This window comes from Mus musculus, chromosome 3, assembly GCF_000001635.26.
Source record: "Mus musculus strain C57BL/6J chromosome 3, GRCm38.p6 C57BL/6J".
Lineage (NCBI taxonomy): Eukaryota > Metazoa > Chordata > Mammalia > Rodentia > Muridae > Mus > Mus musculus.
This window is the reverse complement of record NC_000069.6, coordinates 107,591,593-107,611,254: the sequence shown is the minus strand read 5'-3', so window position 1 is coordinate 107,611,254 and position 19,662 is coordinate 107,591,593. Positions and strand designations below refer to the sequence as shown.

Sequence of the window (19,662 nt, the reverse complement as noted above, 5' to 3'; positions counted from 1 at the left end):
GTGCCTTCATCTTTAGACTCAGGTCCTGGCCCTCAGGAAGAGAGCAAAGCAGCTTCTCCGACTATGGCATGTCACTGTCATGTTCCCTTTAGAACTCAAGTCCTTGTGTGTAAACATCTTGGAGACACCCAGTTTTGGGCTATTTCATCCGGGTAATGAGATGAACATGAAGACGCTCTGAAAATGGTTGAGTTACACAGAAGGGTCCAGTGCTCTTTAATGTACCAAGGGATGAATTACCCCGTGGGACAGACAGTGAACCATGCCAGGAAACTTAGTAAGGTTGAGTGGGTCCAAGACTGGGCACCCAGGTACCCACCTGAGACAGTAGGCATCTCTCCGCTCGCTACTAGATTCCTGGCCCAGAACACATGCCACACTTCCCACATAGGAAACGTCACCACACAGTTTGGGCTATGGTGCCATAGGTCATGTAGCCCAAAACAGAGTTCTCCATGCCAGTGAGGTACCTAGAGGCCCTGAGGGCTTAGCCAATAAGCTTCCCTTCCCAGACATTCCTTCCTCCAAAAGGTATTTACTCTCTGGTCCACCCTGAGGAGTTGGTATGCATCACTTTCCAGGATGAGTCAGTAAATAGTATGGATAAGCATGGACGGTCTCTTTGATCAAGAACCCCAGTGGGGAGCATGAAGAAAGCCTTCACTACCAAGCCGCTGCCTAAATCTCCTCAGAATGCCTCTCTGTGCTCCCAGAAAACAGTCACTAAGCTAAGCTGGAGTGCCCTATTTCCCCAGCCGGCCCCGATCATCTTAGTCCCCAGCCTGCAGGCCCCCAACTCTGTTGCCACCTCCTCTGTGTGGTACCCCAGCAGTGACTGGATTCTCGGAGCCAGTGAACCCCAGCTTCAGTCTCCCACATCCTAGGCTGCAGTTTTCCCACCCCCAGAGCTGTGTCTCTGCCTCCCCAGAGCCCAGCACCTGACAGGCAGTGTGGGGTAAGCACAGTCTAGCCTTCCCCGCTTTTTGCCTCCCCAGCGGCACTTCCATACTGACCCAGGACCCACTGTTAGCCTAAGGCTTGTATCATCTCAAAAGATTCACTATTAGGTGTCTCTACATAGTGATTAGCAATTAACAGAACATCTGTCATACAAGCCCTGTGTGATGGCTCCTCCTCACTGTCAACTTGACTGGATTTAGAAATCACCTAAAAAAGACACACACACATCAGTGTGTGTGTCTGTGAGGACATTTCCAGAGGGGTTTAACGGAGGAAGGAAGGCTTACCCTAAATGTGGGTGGCCCCACCGTGTAGGCTGAATAAAGGAAAAAGGGAGAGAGTGCACTGAGCCCCGGTGTTCATCTGTTTTCTGTGAATGACAGAATGTGACCAGCTGCCCCACACTCCATTCACCATGCCTCCTTCACGTTGGCTGTATCCCCTAAAACTAGGAGCCAGACAAGCCCTTCTTTAAGTTGCTTTAACCATATATGTTGCCACAGCAACAAGGGAAGGATCAAATGTACCATGACAAGTAAATGCTACCACACTCCCCGTTTTGTAGACGGGCAAACCAGTACTGAAAGGGTAAAGAACTTGCCCAAGGGCACACAAGGGCACACAGAAATAAGGGGATGAGCCAGGATTCAAACACAGTCTTCCCAGTAAACACATCCTCCCTGCCCCCACCCTCTTAATCATTGCCATCCCTGGGCACTGAGAGCCACTTCTTAGTTGTTCATTTGTAAGCCATACTTGCCTGGTATTGGCTCTGGCATGGTCCCTCGTGCAGAAGATTCATGGCAAATGTCCCTTGCTTTAGGCCCTAACTGGGCCACCCAGGCTTAGCCTTGTCTTAGCTATTGGCTAACCCTGAGTGTCCCCTCAAAGGAACTTGGATTACTGCTGTGCTTTTTGTGTTTTGGTTTGGTTTTGTTTGACACATTAGTGGTTGAATCCAGGGCTTTATACACATGGAGGCGAGCGCTCTGCCGCTGGGATCTGTCCCCAGCACTCTCTGCTTTTTATTTTGAGGCAAGGTGTCAGTAACTCTACCCAGACTGGCCTTGAACTGACTTGTAACCCAGCAAGACTTTGACTTTGTAATCCTCCTGCCTCAGCTTACCAAATAACTGGGATTACAAGTGTGTGCCATTTGGTCCAGCTTTGAGCCTCACTTTATGCCTTTCCTGGTCTCAGAGGACTCCTGTGTTTGCTGGCTACCTCGGATGTACATGTTGATTGAGCTTATCTTCCTGCCTGTTGTGTAATAAACTGATTAGCTTCACGGTAGCTGCTATCTTCATCTGACCCTTGGCACAGACAGCCTTAGGCTGCTGCTCTGAAAAGGGGTTCACTCCCTTGGGAGTCAGATAACCTTGACTCTTCCTCCTCCCCACCCCTCACCTTCTGAGACAGGTTCTCACCGTGTAGATGGTCTCACTGTGTAGTCTTGGTGACCTGGAGCTAATATCATAGCTCGACAATCCTCTCAAGTGCTGGATGAAAACTGTGTGGTACCACACCCAGCTATCCCTGACGTTAATCTAAGCCTTTACCTCTACTCACTAAATATCTTGGAGTTAATGTCACTCCAAGCCTCAGCTGGCTTCTTTGTAATGTCTGCCTGGACGATAGCCCTGTTGCAAAGGCTGAACAAGGTAATGGGGTGTAAAAGTCTCATACCTGGCTGACAAGGGACAACTGTAACCATTAGCATTGCTGATACACTTCTAATTCTGACCTGTGAATTTGCATACACTTCCTGTGTCTTCTAGAACAAAAGTCCTCTAAGGGTAGAACCTCCTGGCATCCTCTGCTCTGGACCAGGTGCTGTGCTAGGTGCCTTGAAGGTCCAAGTGAAGAGGATATCACAGTCTACCACTTCCATCCACAGGACCCACCATGGGCCCCCCGAGTCCCAGTCCATGCCTTCCTCCTAGACAAGAGACTGGGCTGGGGGAGCTTCCAGTCATGGAGTGGGAAGGGAGCCACGGAAGCTGGGGTGTCAGGGAAATGGCTGCTCAAGTCCTGCCTTGGCTGGGTTCTGTGTCTGCCTGGGGCTGCAGAGTGTCTGTACACTGGGTTGTAACTCAGGTTGATGTGTTGCTGGCTGAGGAAGGTGGAGAAGAAGCACTAAATGCCTCTGATGGGACAGAGTCTCTACCACTGACTGACGCAGAAGCCTGGACTAATGGGTCGCCCTGGCCAGGGCCTTGCAATTCTCCTGTGGAGTCAATGTGCATGCCACAATTGAGATTTAAATATAGAATCTAAGACCTTCCTACCTCCGTCTCTTCAACATACCCTGCTGATGTACATCACCACATCTGACATAAGACTTGATTCTTTGGATGGCTCTCATGGGATCTAGAAGGCCCTCAGCAAAGACACACTGTGTGCAACAACTCTCCTGAAGTTGGGATTCCAGGTGGATCCACTTCTGTTTCCCTGCCCAGGAGTGAGCAGAACTCCCAGCCTGACCTTGGTAAACTACAGGATCGGGGGGTTGGGAGTGGTGGGGCGGGGGTGGGGTGGGGGAGGGGAGACAGGATAACCTCTAGAATGAACTTGGAGGCAGGGTATCAGGAGACCCCGGGGGTTGTGTCTTAAAGGCATGGAGGAGGAGGGGAACATGGCTAATGGGAAGCAGGTGAGGGGCTGTCTGTGCCCTAGCCAGGGGACAGACTGGCTGGGATGACCCAGTCAGTGGGAGGATCTGTCAGCTCACAGATAATCCCACGAGACAGGTATCCGGGGTGCCCATTCGTATTCATTATGTGTGAAGTGGGCGGTTGTAAAATTAGCTTTCTCTTCATTTAGTTGTCACTGGACAGAAAAATATGAGCTGTGGGCAGATGCACCTGGATGGGAGCCAGTAGCCAGCATCCGGTCTCCTTGTGCCCGAGCCACCATCCCTTTTCGGTTGATGCCCGTGGCCTTTGTGGAATCTACCACTCTTGCTGACTTCATCTTGGACTCAATGTCATCTGTTTGGTCCCATTCTTATTTCAGACCCCTTTGCTTGAGAGTCACAGAGTCTCCCCTTCCATCTTTCTGTCTTTCTGAACTAGGAGATGAGAAGCTGTGTGTTCCCTGACCAGTGGTATCCCTGGCATAGCACAACGCCCACCGAACTAGGAGTAAGACTTTAACAGGTTTCTAGAACTGCATCTGTGGTCAGTACCATCCCACAGGCTGGAGTCGCAGACTGAAAATAAGAAAAGCAAGCTGAACGGCAGAGTGTGTCTGTCTTCCTGACTGTGAACCCAATGTGACCAGCTGCCTCACCTTCTGGTTGCCATGCTTCCTCCAGAACGGTGAACTGTGCCTTTAAAAACTGTTCCATGAGCCAGAATACAGTCTTCCTTCCTTAAGTTGCTTCTGTTGTGTATTCTCTCACAGCAAGAGATCCAACTGATACTAGCAGCTCTCTGGCTTTTTGTGGGACCTAAGGGCTAAAAGTTCACTGCCCATTCTGTGGGTGCAGACATTTCTAATGAACTGGTGTGTACCCTGGAATTAGAGATAGGGACTTGAGCCCTGATTCCCTTACAGACCAGTGGGTAAATGTCTAGGTGGCTTATCAGTGGTCATTCTAGACGGTATTCTCTTTCTACCAGGGTCACGATAGAAAAGGCAGAAGTTGCCAGTGGCCTTCTCTTCACCAGTTTGTGAAAAGAAGAAAGAAGGATGATATGGAGGACCTATGGAGGTGCACGGCCACCTCACAGTCGCTGTCTTGGCTAGGGAATCGGATAGAAGACTTGGTCCCTGCTTGGGAACTTTGTCTGTGCCTGAAAGATGAGGTGAGGGGTGGGGGATGGCTGGGCTGAGCTGAGTGGAATTTTTCTGAGCAATGTGGTTGTGTTTACTGGGAGGGTGGGAGGGCCAGGCCTGCTTTTTGCCTGCCTTCCAGGCTCCAGAGATAAGGCAGAAAGTGGGAATGAGGGAGAGAATGGGTAATACTCGAAAACCACAAGAAAGAGTTCTGGCTTTCGTCTCTGCCCCATAGCTCAGACATGCTCTCTGGGGCATCTGGGAGAAGACAGCTGCCCCACCCCCCAGCCCTTGGGGTCCCAGCCCACAGGCACTCAAAACCTCCATATGATCGCTGTCCCTCCATTCTCTCCGTGGTCAGTTCAACCACAAGCTTACTCTCATTCCTGCCCCCAAATTTCCCTGCCAAATAAGTCCCACACTAGAGGCTCTCAGGACCTGCCAAAGCTAAGCCCATGCAGGTGAAAGAGCCAGGCATGGCACACTTTGACCTTGAGGGTTCTGCACTGACTCTACACCTTTTAGTATAGGCTCCTGGATTCTTGCTATCCCTGCAGGAGAGCTTGGCCCAACCTAGATCCTATATACAACTCAGCCCTAAAGCAACAGAGGACCACACCCCTGGGGATAGACAGCCTAGAATGAAAAACACTATTGTGTTTATTACTATGCTAAGCAGCACACTACAACAAAACAAAAGTATCTTTACAAAAATCAGGGTCTGGGGATCAGGGGCTCAGAAACTGGAAAAAAAATTTTTTTTTTATTTTGATCGATGTCCAATATGGTTTTCATGGCATATCCCTGATCCCATGAAAGCAAATCCAAATATTTAATGTTTGGTGGAATTTCTTCTCCCTACTTGGAGAAAATGACTTTATAGTATCTCTGTAGACTAGCACAGGGCAGAAGTGAGGGATGCTTGGAACAGAGGAGACCCCCCCACCTATTATTGAGCTGACCTTCACCGTCTGGGATCTTGTCAGTCCCAGGAGCTGAGCGTACCGCCCCCTGGTGGTAGGAAGGCAAAAGTGAGGCCAGCCCTAAGAACCACAGAGAGCGCCTCCCTGTTTAGTCTGCACCCTCCTCCCATCTTCCTGGGCTCCCTGGACTTAGAAACAGTCTTTGGAAAACAGGGGGCATCTGTCACCTTTTCTCCAGCCCAATTTAAATGAGGGGAGCCATTTTATAAGGAGGAGTCCTACCTGCTTTGAAGTCCCTGTCTCCTAGGCAGCCCCACCTATTTTAAGAAATAAGACCCTGTAGCCTGTTCCCTGCAGGAGGCTGAGGGTCCCAGCTCCTCTTCCAAGCTTCCAGAACCACCCAGGTTATGGAGGTAAAAGGGTTTGCTGTTTGGTGTCCAGGTAGAGATGGGCTAGGAGCAGGTCAGAGCAGGAAGAGAAGTGGACAGCTCAGTCTGTGCCCATGTAACCCATCACGTGGTCCAGTTCAGCAGGCCAGGGGGCTCTTTGGGCTTCATCCTGAGTGAAACGAGGCTTGGGGACTTGTAGTCACCATCCGGAGAAGGCTCAAAGCTGTGCCCTCCCAGGGCAGGAGGGAAGCCATGGATGGAATAGATGCCAGGGTGGGCTGCAGGGGAGGCTGGCACTCCCATGAAGCCAGCCACATTTCCATGGGAGTGGGAGTATGGGGACATGCATGGAGAGGGGATGCCCTCTGGAGACATGAGACAGGGCCCCCCTGGGCTTCCAGATCCTGGACTGGGCCACAGGGAGTTCTGCAGCTGAAAAGAGAAGGGGGAAAGAAGGGATATGAGCTACCTGCCTTACCCTGGTGGCTCCTTCCTTGTTCTTGAAGCCTCAAAAGCTTTCTAGAAATCTCCACTTGGTCCAGACCCATCCCCCTCCCCAACTCTGGCATCAAGGGTGTCCCAGCCATGGCTTCTCAGAACTACACTTTCTTCTTTGATTTTTCTCTGTTCTGTATGTACCAGAGTAGGCAATAGCCCTGTTCTGTGGAGGAAGAAGTGATTTGCCCACATAACACAGTACCCAGACGCTACAGCCTCCTCTCCTCCTCCAGAGTACATGTTCTCACTGGCAACCCCACGGGCCAGGAGCCGGTCTTGACGAAAGGTGGGACTGAAGGTCTCACCTGAGGATGGCTGTCAGTTCTGGGCAGTACGGAGATGTCATAGGCTGTAGTGAAGGGGTTCCGCCCCTCCTGCATCTTCCCATAACGCTCACGCTTCCGCCACTTGGCTCTTCGGTTCTGGAACCAGACCTGGGGACCATTAGGAAGGGTTAAAGGGGTGCAGGAGCAGCCCTGAGACCTGAGGCCTAAGGGGTGAGGGCAATCACTGAGCCCTTTCCTACAATCTACATCCAAGCCACAGGACCTCAAGTGGCAAGAGCTTAGAAATCCACAGTTCCCAGGGCCGAGAGAGCCTGGGAGATGCCCAATCCTAGAGCAGTATTATTGGCCCCCAGAGCCCCCAGCAACCATTCCCTAGGCTGAGTCACTCTCTTCATCTCCGGCTTGGCTAGCTCTTTTCACAATGTTGTAGGGGAAGGGGGGTTGTGAGCCTCAGGAGCCCAGGATACCTCTTAGGTGTGTGCCAGTGTGTGAGTGAGTCTTGTCCTCTTGGCTTCTCTGACTGATCCGCCTTGTAGCATGCTCTTCAGGTCCTGTTTAACCCCTCAGTGGTTCCCTGGAACACCTGGCCTAGAGCCCAGTTCCTAGCAAGGTAACCTAGGTCTGGCCCCACCCTTGTCACAGTCTCATGTCTAGCCAGGCAACAGCACTTGGTTCTTCCTAGGTGACTCCCAAACTCCCACCCATGCCTCTTTTAAGATATCTGTTGTCTCACCTGTGAGTAAGCTTCCATTTCCTGGGCTACCCATCTCTTCAACATCCGCTGGGTTCTTACACAGGACCTCTATAATGTCCGCTTCTCAGTACACTCATCCCACTCTGTGCCCATGATCTCTTGAGAGCTTACTTCTCAATCATTTATGAGTTCTTGGCAGGTCTCTCTCTTTTTCTCTCTCTCCCTCTCTCTCTGTATGTGTGTGTATGTGATATATTTTATACACATCTGAGTGTATATGTGATGAATTTGGCATATACCTGATCCAATTTCATTTATTTGTATTGGTATGTATGGCTTTATTTCTTTCATTAAAAAAAAAAAAAAAAAACGGGGCTGGTGAGATGGCTCAGTGGGTAAGAGCACCCGACTGCTCTTCCGAAGGTCCGAAGTTCAAATCCCAGCAACCACATGGTGGCTCACAACCACCTGTAATGAGATCTGATGCCCTCTTCTGGTGCGTCTGAAGACAGCTACAGTGTACTTACATATAATAAATAAATAAATAAATCTTTAAAAAAAAAAAAAAAAAAAAACACTGTGTTGTCAGATGTTGAGAATATCAAAACCAAGCCAAGGCGAGTGTAATGGTGTATGTTTGTAATCCCAGAACTTGGGAAGTGGAGGCTAGAGGATTAGGGGTTCAAGGCCAGCTTCAAACACATATTGAGTTTGAAGCCAGCCTAAGGTACATGGAACCCCACCAATCCAAAACCAAAGCCCAAATCAGCCACACCAATCACACACAAACCAACTGCTGTTTCCTAGGGATCCAACTAGAAATAAACAAAACAAAACAAAACCCGTGCCGGTGTTTATATGTGTGTAAGGGCCTCCTACCCTGTCTGGGATGAGAACACCTCAGCCTTCATCTATTCCTTGCTTCATGGTCACTGCCACTCACCGAGGTCGGTAACTTGAGAGCTAAGAAGAGGCTGTGCATCTTGCTGTTCTCTTAGCTTCCAGGTTGTTGTGATACCAGGGCAAGCCTGGCCAAGGTCCAGAGTTTCCTCTCCTCTCCCCGCTCCTCAGGCAGACAGGCCTCTATTGAGAATCACTTTCCTGTCACCACCCGTCTCCCCTGGAGCTTCTCCACAGTGGCCCTCTTCCTGGGCTGGGGACTTGCCCTCTCCATTGTCCCATGTGTGGTCTTAATTAGTCCTCTTCATGGGGTGGAGTTTATGGTGAGCGTCATGCTCCTGTCAGAGAAAAACCTCCCTACTCTCTAGGGCCTTGGTGGTTGGGGAGGCTTCTGGACTGGGTTTGGGAGTCTCATGACTACCATTGTATTCTTCCAGGGTCGAAAAGGCCTGGGTCGAGCTGGGCCTGGTGGCTAATGCCTATGACATGTTCATGCCAGCCCTCAGGGGGCTGAGATAGGAGGGTCTTTAGTTTGAGGTTAGCCTGGTTGTCAAATGAATCCTGGAACAGCCTAGGTTCTACACAGAATGAGACCCTATTTCCAAATTAAAATAAAAAGAAAAGGGAAAATATGGGAAGGAACTAGGAGACAATAGGGAGAGCTTAGGAAAGGAGAGGGAGGGCCTAGGAGAGGACAGAGTGAGAAAAGTGTGCACCCTCAAAACACACACTCATCTTGCATTTCCACCAGGAAGAGGAATTCAGAAACCACCCCAACATAACATCCCCGAGACTCCCTGTTCTCAACTCCCTTGGCTTATAAAATCTGGGGTTGTTCCCATAGCTCAGAGAACCATGACGGACAGTCACAGAGGACAGTTTGAGCTGCCACCTAGATGGATACGACAGGAAAGCCAGAGGACACAGCAGAGAAGAGGAAACAGCTGAAGCCCCTCTGGTCCTGTTGTGGATCTGGTTGTCAGGCCTGTTTGATAGATAGTTCTGGCTTCTGTAGAGTGGCCTGTTTGATAGATAGTTCTGGCTTCTGTAGAGTGGTCTGTGGGGCTCCATAGTCCGCTAGAGCTGGCCTCCACCCTAGCATCTTCCCAAGAGTCTGTGGAAGAGGCCCATCAGGGAACGGTTAACAGGAGCTTCATCCCTCCTCTTTCTGAGGGCAGGAGCAGTGGGTTCCTCTGCCAAGACAGCCACCTCACCTTTCTCTAGAACCCCAAACACACTTCCAGTGCCTTCTTTTCTGCCACTGGGGAGCCTGTTCTGACTACACCATGCACAAGGCAAGGCTACGCATTCTCAGTCTTTCTCTTGCCTCTCCTTCACAGGCTGGCTGGCCACCCTCCTTCTCTCTATCACTTCTGACATGGTTGGCCATAGCTTTCCTTCTCTCATTCTGAGCATCCACCCACCCCTCTCTCGCCCTTTCTAATTGGCCGGGTTCTCCACCACACAAAGTGGTGACCTTAGGCAAAGACCCTAAGGGTTTTTCTCTGTGCAGAAGGACTTGTTGAGGTAGGGAAGGGTTTCTGGTCAAGTTCTCCTAACTAAAGCTGTTTGTCTGTCCCCTTCAGTGACTGTCCCGTCCTGGCCAGCCACCTTAAGTAAGTGCATGTTAAGCACTTACTTCTTCCAAAATGCTGCTCAACTGGTGACCCTCAAGGATTCTCTTGCTTGCTACTGGTACCCCCTTTACCAAATGTAGGCAACAGAAATCCATTGAGTGGCATAATTCAAATCCCCTGGCTAGCTAATAAACGAGTAGAAGGCCCCTAGACAGATATTTGGACTCCAAGAGGCTACTACCCACAAGCCTGTGCCTAAGCCTTGACCCAATGACATATTTTGTTAGGAATACAGAAAAGTCTGTGGCCACAGCAGAGCTGAGCCTGAAGGCTGAGCTCCAAAAGGCCAGGTGCCAGCAGGGCCTGGGTCAGGCAGCCTTGTGGGACTCTCCTGCTCACTGCTCCTAGCTCTTCCATAATCTGGTCCATGGGCTGAGTGTAGCAGTCTGAGAGTCTGGTGCCCCCCATGCCCTCACCTGTACCCTGGCCTCAGTCAGGTCTGTTCGCAAAGCCAGCTGCTCCCGAGCATACACGTCAGGGTAGTGGGTTTTCTGGAAGACTTTCTCCAGCTCTTCCAGCTGGAACGTGCTGAAGGTTGTGCGGTTCCGGCGCTTCTTGCTCTTGGTCTTGGCCAACTCCATGGAGTCGGGGAGTCCCGGGGAAAGAGGGACGCTCAGGCTGGCCAGGCAGGGGCCCGGGGAAGCTTGCACATTAGAGGGTCCGTCCCTGGGACCCCCTCGGCAATCCACTGGTAGCTGGGGGAAGCTGGCAGCTTTGGAGGCCTTCTCCTCGGCTGCAATGGAAACAGAAAGGAGGATGGAAACCTAGCAGAGGGTTTTGTGGGTGGGATAGAGGGAGGGAAAGAGCACTGAGGCTTCAGTCTCCGCCTCCTCCCCCCTTCCCCTTCCCTTCCTCCTGGCAGCCACCCTCCCTGGGAGCCTGGCATTTAGAGGCCTGACTGCTGAGCCTCCAGCTGGGGAGGGGGCCCTAGGGAGCCACATGCTCTGTGGTCTGGGAAGATGTGGTGATGGGGCCAGAGGAGAGGTTCATTTCGGGGAAGTGCTCTGTGGTGGTGTGCCCCACAGGGTATGGAGGTGCCAGGATTGGCGCCACAGCAGGGACTGCCACCCCGGCAGGGCCAAGAGTGGGGGCAGGGGTTAAGGATGACATCTCCCACCCCTTCTAGAGTGCTCTCTTGTTCTGGCTGTGCTGGACTTGGTTCCCAGGCCCTCAGGCTCATGCCTCTGCTACCAGATCCAGGCAGGCATGGACAGAGCCGCACAGACCACCTCTGGCTGCTTGCCCTGCTCTGCCTCGTTCTTTGAAGGCCAAGTCTCACATCAATGTTAATTTTCCCAACTCTGAGGCAGAAGGGCAAGCCAGGCCAATGATGTTTTCATAAGGAATCACCTGCCCTCGTTCATCCTAAAGTTGTGACTTCTGGGTGAGAACTGAAGCTCTAGCATAAAAGGTAGAAGCCAGAGAGGCTGGGCTTTAGACCACAGCTCCCTTCCCTCATTACCCTCAGTGCTGTCTGCCCCTCCCACCTCAGTAGTTTCGGACTGCTTCCTCCATTAACCCTCAGGGAGGGTTCCAGAGCAGACTGGGAACAGTCTCCAGCAGCCTCACTCTGATATGATGTCACTCAGGAACCCCATATGACTGACCTGGCATGGTGAAAAATAGGTCACCATGATCATCCCCTACCTTTCCCCTCTGGAAAGGACCCCCAGCAATGTCCCCATAAAGTTCTTCCTTAACAGTCCTTAACAGGGATGGGAGCCACTAAGCCACAAAGATGCCCTGCTGACTCAGAGGGCCTCTTCTTTGGCCCCAGGCCCATCTCCAATGGGGGCCTGGTTCCCAGGAGGCCTAGTTAGCTGTGACCAAAGAAGCAGTTTCCTCCTCAGGACTCAATGTCAGGATCCCAGCTGTGTGTGTGGAGGGGTACACAGAGTCAGATGAGTCCCTGTCTGGAGGGCAAGTTGGTCTTTTTCAGCTGGAAAGTGGTCAGTGTCCTCTCTGGGCCACCCAGACTGTGCAATAAGCCTTCTTATGTGTGTCCTCAAGACCTGGGAGAGTCCAGCAAGGCCTGCTCTGGATACCCCAGCCTGTAGCAACAATCTCCTTCATGACCCACAGGCAACTCAGAGAGGACTCTCCCGGCACCCTTACATTCCATTCTCCATCATCACAGTTTGGTTGGAGAGGAAGTCCTGTTTGCTAGGACAGAGAGATGGACGACATCAAAAAACAAAACAAAACAAAACAACCAAACAAACAAACAAAACAAAACAAAACAAAAGAAATTGTCAGAGCGGAGAGCCTGGAATGGTTCACCCAAGAGATATCGGGTCCTCAAAATGGCCTGGCAGGGAAGAGCCTTGGTGTCCTGGATTCTCAGGGAGATGAAGATGGACTTCAGGCAGAAATGGGTGAGAGAAATTCAAGGCAGGGGCTTAAGGGTACTAACCCCTCCACACAGAGCTCCCCATGGTCCAGACCCTTGTTTTTCTGCTTCTTTATCCTTAATTTCTGTTCTCATAAGATCCTGCTCAGAAGGAATACTCAATTCTAGGTCCCAGGCACTTGCTTTTCCTAACTGTGAGCCCATAAGCTGATAAAGCCAAGAGATCAAAACACAATACATCAGCTATCCCCCTCCAAAGCGGCTAAGCCTGCTGGCCTCTGCTCCTCTCTCAAGTCTGCTCCCTCTGCAGTTCTCCCCAAGGGACAGACAACTACTTTCCTCTTTGTTAGTTTTGGTCTAACTGGAGGACTCTGAGGACAGGGCCACTTGTCAGAGGTTCCCAAGCAGCCTACTGGGTAGTAAGGCCCAGGGAGAGCAGAGACAAAAGGGAAATGAAGCCAGCAGGCCAAGTTTAAGCTTGCCAGGGGAAGGTTGCTCTGTTAAGGAGGGCCCATTTGAGGTTTGAACTTTTGTCTTTACTACACCAGTCTGGGGGTGGTCCGGAGAGTACTGAAGCTGGTTGTTGGCCACTGGGAGTCTTTACAACCGCAGGAATGCAACAGTGCTCTGTAGGAGTGAAACCCAGGTGCAAGGGCTGGGACCTCTAACATGCCAACAGGGGGCAGATTCTTTATCTCCGACCTTTCCTTCAAATCCGTGCATCCGGTGGGAGAATCTCACCACAGCTCGTTTTATCACATGCTGTCTCAAAGCCACCGTAAGCTTGGTCCTCTCCTGGCTGCTTCAAAGTTCAGATTTGTGGTATCCACTGTTGTCGCAGAATCAGCCACCTGGCTTTCAGCTTTCATGGCAGACCTACTCTTAGCGTGTGCTGTTTTCTATCTTGCTGGGGTCGCTAGATGAGCCATAGTAGGCTCTGAAGCCCTGGCTTCCTTGGCTCTGACCGTGGCTTTAGTGGAAGACCTTAAGTCCTTAATAAGCGCCAAGCGCCTGGACGCCAGCGAGGCGGTGGTGTTCTCCTTAGAGGTTCTTAGCCAAGGACTTAAATTCTCCGGGGTCGGCTGGGTCTTAGGGCTATGGATCTTCACCGAGGCAGGTGTGCAGAACTCCAGCAGTAATCTTTCGTTCCCAATGTCGGTCAGCCAGTGTAGAGACAAAAGTGGAGGAGCCAGGAGGAACCGTCCTTGCACTCACAGCTGCTAAGGAGGGTGCATAGGTGACTGGAAAGGACGGATTAAGGTCCTCCTAAGGAGAGGGACAGGGTGCAGAATGTGGCCAAGGGCTGCGGGGTGGGGGCACGGGACGAGAGAAAAACGATGTGCGCCAGCCCCCCCCCCCCCCCCGCGCGCGCAAAAAGCCGGGTCTCAGCACAGACCTGTCAAGGTTCGGAGATCGGTATTTTAAAGGCAGGGATATTAGGATGTGGGTGTGCGTATGGGGGGTTATCTTTAGTAAGAATCCCTCGTGCAACCAAGACTAGGGTAAAGAAGCTCCAGCCGATGCTGGAGCAGCGGCCGGGATTCCAGTTCAGGCTCGGGCTCGTTCGGCTGCGCCTTCTTTGCGTTTGGCCTGAATCGTTAATTTTCATATACGTGTTCATATTTTGGTGTGCTCTATCCTTTTAGGAAATGCCCTCTTCCTTTCTTCCTTCCTTCCTTCCTTCCTTCCTTCCTTCCTTCCTTCCTTCCTTCCTTCCTTCGTGTTCTCTCTCTCTCTTCTTTTTCTCGTTTACCCGCTTCGTTCGATCTGCTGTTCGCTCTTTTCGTTCGTCTATTTGTCTATTTACTCTTTTTCGTTCCTCTCCCCATCTCACCGACGGACTTGGCTAGTTACCTTTGTTCTTCAGACTGTAATCCGTTGTTTTGTTCAATTTCCCCCTCTCCCCTTGGGCTGATTGCATCCTTTGGCTTTCTTTCGCCTCGTTTCGTTGCGACAACAGACACTGCCCGCCCATTCAATCCCACTCCTTTTCGTAGTGCGATCAGACCCACGGCTGTCCAAGAACCCGAACAGTCGGTGCAAGAGGCTGCGCATCGGCGGGGACACTGGACTGTGGTGGGGTGTTGCGGGGCGCGATCCCAACCCAGACGGGTACCTGTCCCTGGCGGTGCTCTGGGCGCTGCGTGGCTGCCGCCGTCTGGCAGGGATCAGAGGAGCCAGGCCAACTGCTTCTCATTAAGTCCCAACTGTGGTTTTTATCAGGAGAGCCTTTTTCAAACGGCATTAGACACGAAGCTCCGCGGACTTGCTCATTTCCTCCGATGACCCCAACACACCTCCCGGGCCTCCCCTGCACACTCCCGCCACCCGGACGGGACGAAGCCAGGAGCTGCTCGCTGCCCAGCCTCTCTGAGGAGGCCCGCGAGGAGCAGGCGATTGCCGCATTGGCGGATCTCCCGGGATCTAGTTTTGGGTCTAGGCTACGAAATGTGGCTGCATACGAGGGGTGGGCGTGGGTGCTGAGCCACTCGTGGGTCAGCGAGTACAGTGGGCGGCAAAAGAGTCTTGGCAGGCCCTGCCACTCAGGCGCATTCTCAGATAATGGTACGGTCCGACCCGCCTTAGCACACAGGGCACGGTCCCCGGAGTGGGATGCGCCCTGGGATTTAGGATAGTTCGGGACCGCTTCCGACGGCTCAGCGGTGATGATTCGGTGCCGAGATGCCAACTGCAAGAAGGGTAGCCATCCCCGTGGCGACGGGGAGGCCAAGTTAATCTGAGAAACAAGAACATAGTTATTTGATCTTGAAGACAGTCCCAGTTCTGAGGGGGAGCAGCCACCGCCACTCTGCGGAGCGACTTAACGGCATCAGAAAACCTTTTCCTGCAGAGGCTGGGCCCGAGGATGAGAGCTGGGTAAGTCCAGGACACAGCCTTTCCCTCGCTGAGTCCAGTTTGGCCACTAAGTCGAGGCCCAGCCTCTACGCCCTCAGCGGGCGCCATGCACAAAAGCAGAACTCTTCTCTCCCAGCTTTGGGGCCCAGTTAGGCTCCGGGGCCCTCCACCCAGTCCCCTCTTCTGGGTCGGTGGCAGAGAGGCTCGGCTCCGGATGAGCGCGATCTCTCCTCCCAGGTTCAATCACCTTGGGGGTCGGAATGGGCCCAAGATCGTCCCTACTCCACCCTCCTTTGACCTCCCGCCTCCCATTGCCTCTGCCGGCCGGGGACACAGGCGATTCTGCGGTCCCCAATGCCCTGGCCTTGTCCGGCCAGGCCAGCAGCGATCTAGCGAGGGAATCGTGGAAAATGCGAGACGTACCCAAAGTTAAGAAGCAAGAAAGCGGGAGAGTCGGGGAGACCAGGAAGGGCTGGGGATAAGAACGACATGGGGTTCCACCACCACCCCCGACCCCCGGCGTGTTACCTTCCGCGGAGCCCTCGTAGAAGTGGCCGCCGTTGAGCACCGGGCCTGGCCCGAGGTCCTGCAGGTACTTGGCGGGCGGCTTGGCGGGCTCTGGGAGGTAGGGTTCCAGGGGCCCACAGGCCGGGAAGCGGCTCAGGCGCGGACCGCGGGGTGGCGCGGGGTGCAGGTGAGGCGCAGCATCGGGAGTCCCCTGGGGACCCGGAGCCTCGTCCCCCGCGGCCGCGTAAGGACCGGCCGCCGGCCCCACGGAGAAAGGCGCGCAGCGCTCGGGGTCCATGCCGGCTCGGGCTCACAGGCCGCCGGAGCTCCGGGGCTCCCGCTAACCCGCGCGGCCTGTGAGCCAAGGGGGAGGGACCTGGGCTCGGGGGCGCGGAGCCCCCGGGAGCGGCGCGCGCCGCGGGGGGTGGGGGGCAGGAGAGGGGGCCGCGCCTCTGACTTAATGCTGGAACCATCCACGTCACGTGCGGCCCCGTGCGGGTTAACCCCTCGGAGCCCAGGAACACCCCCACCCCACCCCATTCACCCCGAGTCTGGTATCACAAGCAGTTGGAAGAGAAGAGAGGGAAGCTGCTTCCTTTCGAGGGCAGGATCCCTTTTGTCTAGCAGTCGGGTGAGTCCTTGGCTCTGAGCTGCACCCTCAAGTCCTGATATCCATCTTAGTGGCTCTTGGCCCTGGGGAGGTGAAACGGTGAGGGCAGACATCCTCCCCACCCCCGCACCCTCCCCCATCCCTCCTCCAACATTCTCTTTGAGGCCTGATCTGACATCAGTCTGAGAAGAGAGGCCTCTACTGTGGTAGAGTTTCCCCTTCACCTTGCTCGGTTTATTTTTGCTGGTAGCTGGAAAAAAGCAAGGGCATCTCCCTTAGACACTTGTTTTGCCTGGACATCCTAGAGACTGGATGCTGTGGAAACAGCAGGGGGCTTGGGAGCTTGGGCCTCAATACTGTCATTGATTATCTGTGATTTGAACCTCTCACTTAGCGTTTTCAGCTGACTGTGGTCCATCTACATTTGGTGGTGAGTTCCAAAGCCCAGGCAGGCCAAAACAGACAGAGAGATCTCTAGGTTTCACAGTGGTCTGCCCAGGTAGCTTTTTGGGTCAGCTATGGAAGAGCAGAAGGGTCATTGTCCTTCTGAGCAGCATAAACTGAATGTCACTCAGATCCACTGCAAATTAACTGCTTCAGGCTTGCTATTTTAGACATAGCGAGGGTAGGATTGCATCTCCCAAAGGTGAGTCTCCTCGACCCAAAGGAAGCCTAGGATTAGGGTATAGCTTAGCCTTTCTGAAACTGAATAATCCTTACTGTGCCTAAGATCTGGGAAGAAATACCAGAGGTCCTTTGGACCCGAGCTTAAAGATCCCTTAGGTCCGGGTTAAAACATTTATATTTTTAGGACCCCTGGAGATTAGCGAGAGGGGCAGGGAGTCAAACATCATTTGTATTCTATTTGAATTCTCATTTTTAAAAGGAATCTAAGAGGCCTGGTGTGAACACCTCCCTCTTCCGTTGGAGGCTTAGAGGAGGTTTCTTGGCTGTCCTCAGCCAGAGTTGGGCTGTAAATCAAGGCCAAACAGGAACCAGAAGCCTTGCATCTCACAAGGAGTCATTAAGCCATTATTAAACATACCGTAACTTTTCTGAAGCCTTATTGGCTTAAACACCACATTGGAGGCATTATGGCCATTAGGGCCCCTAATCACAGACTGCAGGCTAGGCAGAGATGGGAGCACCTGGGGCTGATATTTCCAGCTAGAGAAGCCTGGCTTAAAATGAGGTTTTCCCCTCTGCCTCTACCAGAGGGGAGTCCACTGGCTCTCAGCTGTGGACACTGCTGAACTGATTATTAATAAAAGGTTTTCCATAATTGTCAATGAGGTAGTGTTGACTGTCTAGAAGGTTGTATCATTTCAGGGCATCTAATCAACAAAGTTACCAAGCAGCTTAATTTGGAGGATGAAAGTATGACACAAGACCAATGCCATCAACAAATTAAACAAGGCAGCTTGGATTAAACACTGGGCCTTTTGCTCTAGGTGCCTCATTTTTCTTGTCATAAAAATGGGTCATGTACCTATAGACTGGGTATTTGAGAATCACTAGTATTTTGCCATACCATGTTAACTTAATGACAGTGGTGATTTCTCAAGAAAATGGGAACCCAGATTTCAGGGTTCTATCACTGAATCCATGGAAGTCTCTTGACTTCAGATTAAATGACCCTGACACTGGAGCTGAACAAAGGATTCTGTTGCCCCACAGACCCACCCAAACCCTTCTCAGCTCTGGAAATTCCTCTGACATTTTTTTTGCTCTAAACAGAGGCATTTTCCATGCCATAACACTGTTTCTGATTGGATTAAGGAGACAGGAGGTCCCAGATGACATCTGAGTTTAGTGGACTTGCATCTTCTAGAAGGGTTTTGTCCCAGAACTGTGGAGAATAAGGAACCCAGAGGAGCCTCTCCTGTTCCCTTTAAATCACTGATCAAAATTCAGGCCATAGTCTGTCCTTGGTTGAGGGCAGTCTGGTGGGGCGAGTGCATCGAAAACATAGGAGACCTATGCACCTATGTTTTCTAAGGTCTTATTTTCCTTCTTAGATGGTTTGAGAGTTGGGAGAACTGAGAGACCCAGGGACCCTCATTTCACAGCTGTATGCTGTATACAGTATGCTGGACTTTTATGTATCCAGCATGCATGGATTTATTTTTTCTTCCCAACAACCCACAAAGCAGGCACAATTATCAGGCCACTTTTACAGAATAAACTTTGTTCCATGTGGACGTAACTAGGTAGTATCAGATCCAGAACATGCTCTCCGATCCATTCTTCCCACCCTACAAGACTCTCCATTCTTCTTCAGCTAACAAGGCAAGGTAGAGATCACTTTTATACATCCCATTTTCCCAATGGGAAGGCTGGGACTTGTTCCCCAAAGGGAAGTTTAGACCAGATGGGGTTGGGGACAGGGTTCCTTTAAGATGATCTGCAGTGGTAGCTTCAGGAACACTAAGTGGCACCCAGCTGTGGTGGCCAAAAACAGGGAGGGAGGAGGGAGGGTGACTTCTGAGACCAAACAAAACAATGTCTAACACCTGGGTAATTTTATGACTAATTTAGTTGTGGGACAGGGTTTTAAGAGAATTCATGAATTTGTTGTTTGGGCCATTTAATAACCACTAAATTAATAGCATTTGTCACTGGTTCATTCTCAACAGCGGTAAGAGATGAGCCCATAAGTGATCCAGAGAATTCTAGGTCCTGTAATTAAAAAAATAAATAAAAAACACTCTATAAAAAATCTTTCTGGGGCTAGAGAGATGGCTTAGCAGTTAAGAGCATTGATTGCTCTTCCAAAGGTCCTGAGTTCAAATCCCAGCAACCACATGGTGGCTCACAACCATCCTTAATGAGATCTGACACCTTCTTCTGGTGTATCTGAAGACAGCTACAGTGTACTTATATATAATAATAAATCTTTTAAAAAATCTTTCCATTTGTTAAGCAAAACAAGTTTTAAAATAGAAATGATACTTTTATCAATGATTGTTTAATCCATTCAGCTCCCAGGAGGGTCTGCTCATGACAGCTGAGACAAGGATTCAGAGGTTATCCCCGCCTACCTGGTGTTTATTCTTTGCTGGACTGAAGCAGCCCAGCTCTTGTATGGATGGGAATTAGTGTGGCCCAGTTCCAGCCCCTAGTCCAAGTGCTAGGTCAGCTCTCTGATCAGGGAAATACCAGTTCCCTCTATATTTTTCCCTTTATTTTCTATATCCCTCTGACCACCACATGAAGGTGAATATCCATCTGTGGGTATCCAAGAGGAGCCAGGCAATGGTACAAATGTAGC

The 19,662-nt window shown here is 51.6% G+C and overlaps 1 protein-coding gene across 1 annotated transcript; it reads right to left on the bottom strand.

The window, feature by feature from the left end:
* Window positions 1-5,379: 5,379 nt before the first annotated feature.
* On the bottom strand, window positions 5,380-16,224 carry Alx3 (aristaless-like homeobox 3). Its single transcript, NM_007441.3, has 4 exons — window positions 15,803-16,224; window positions 10,485-10,801; window positions 6,856-6,984; window positions 5,380-6,484 (listed from the first exon to the last, which is right to left on the bottom strand). Exons 1-4 carry the CDS (start codon window positions 16,077-16,079, stop codon window positions 6,176-6,178), a joined length of 1,032 nt encoding a protein of 343 aa, NP_031467.1. The 5' UTR covers window positions 16,080-16,224; the 3' UTR covers window positions 5,380-6,175.
* Window positions 16,225-19,662: the final 3,438 nt, after the last annotated feature.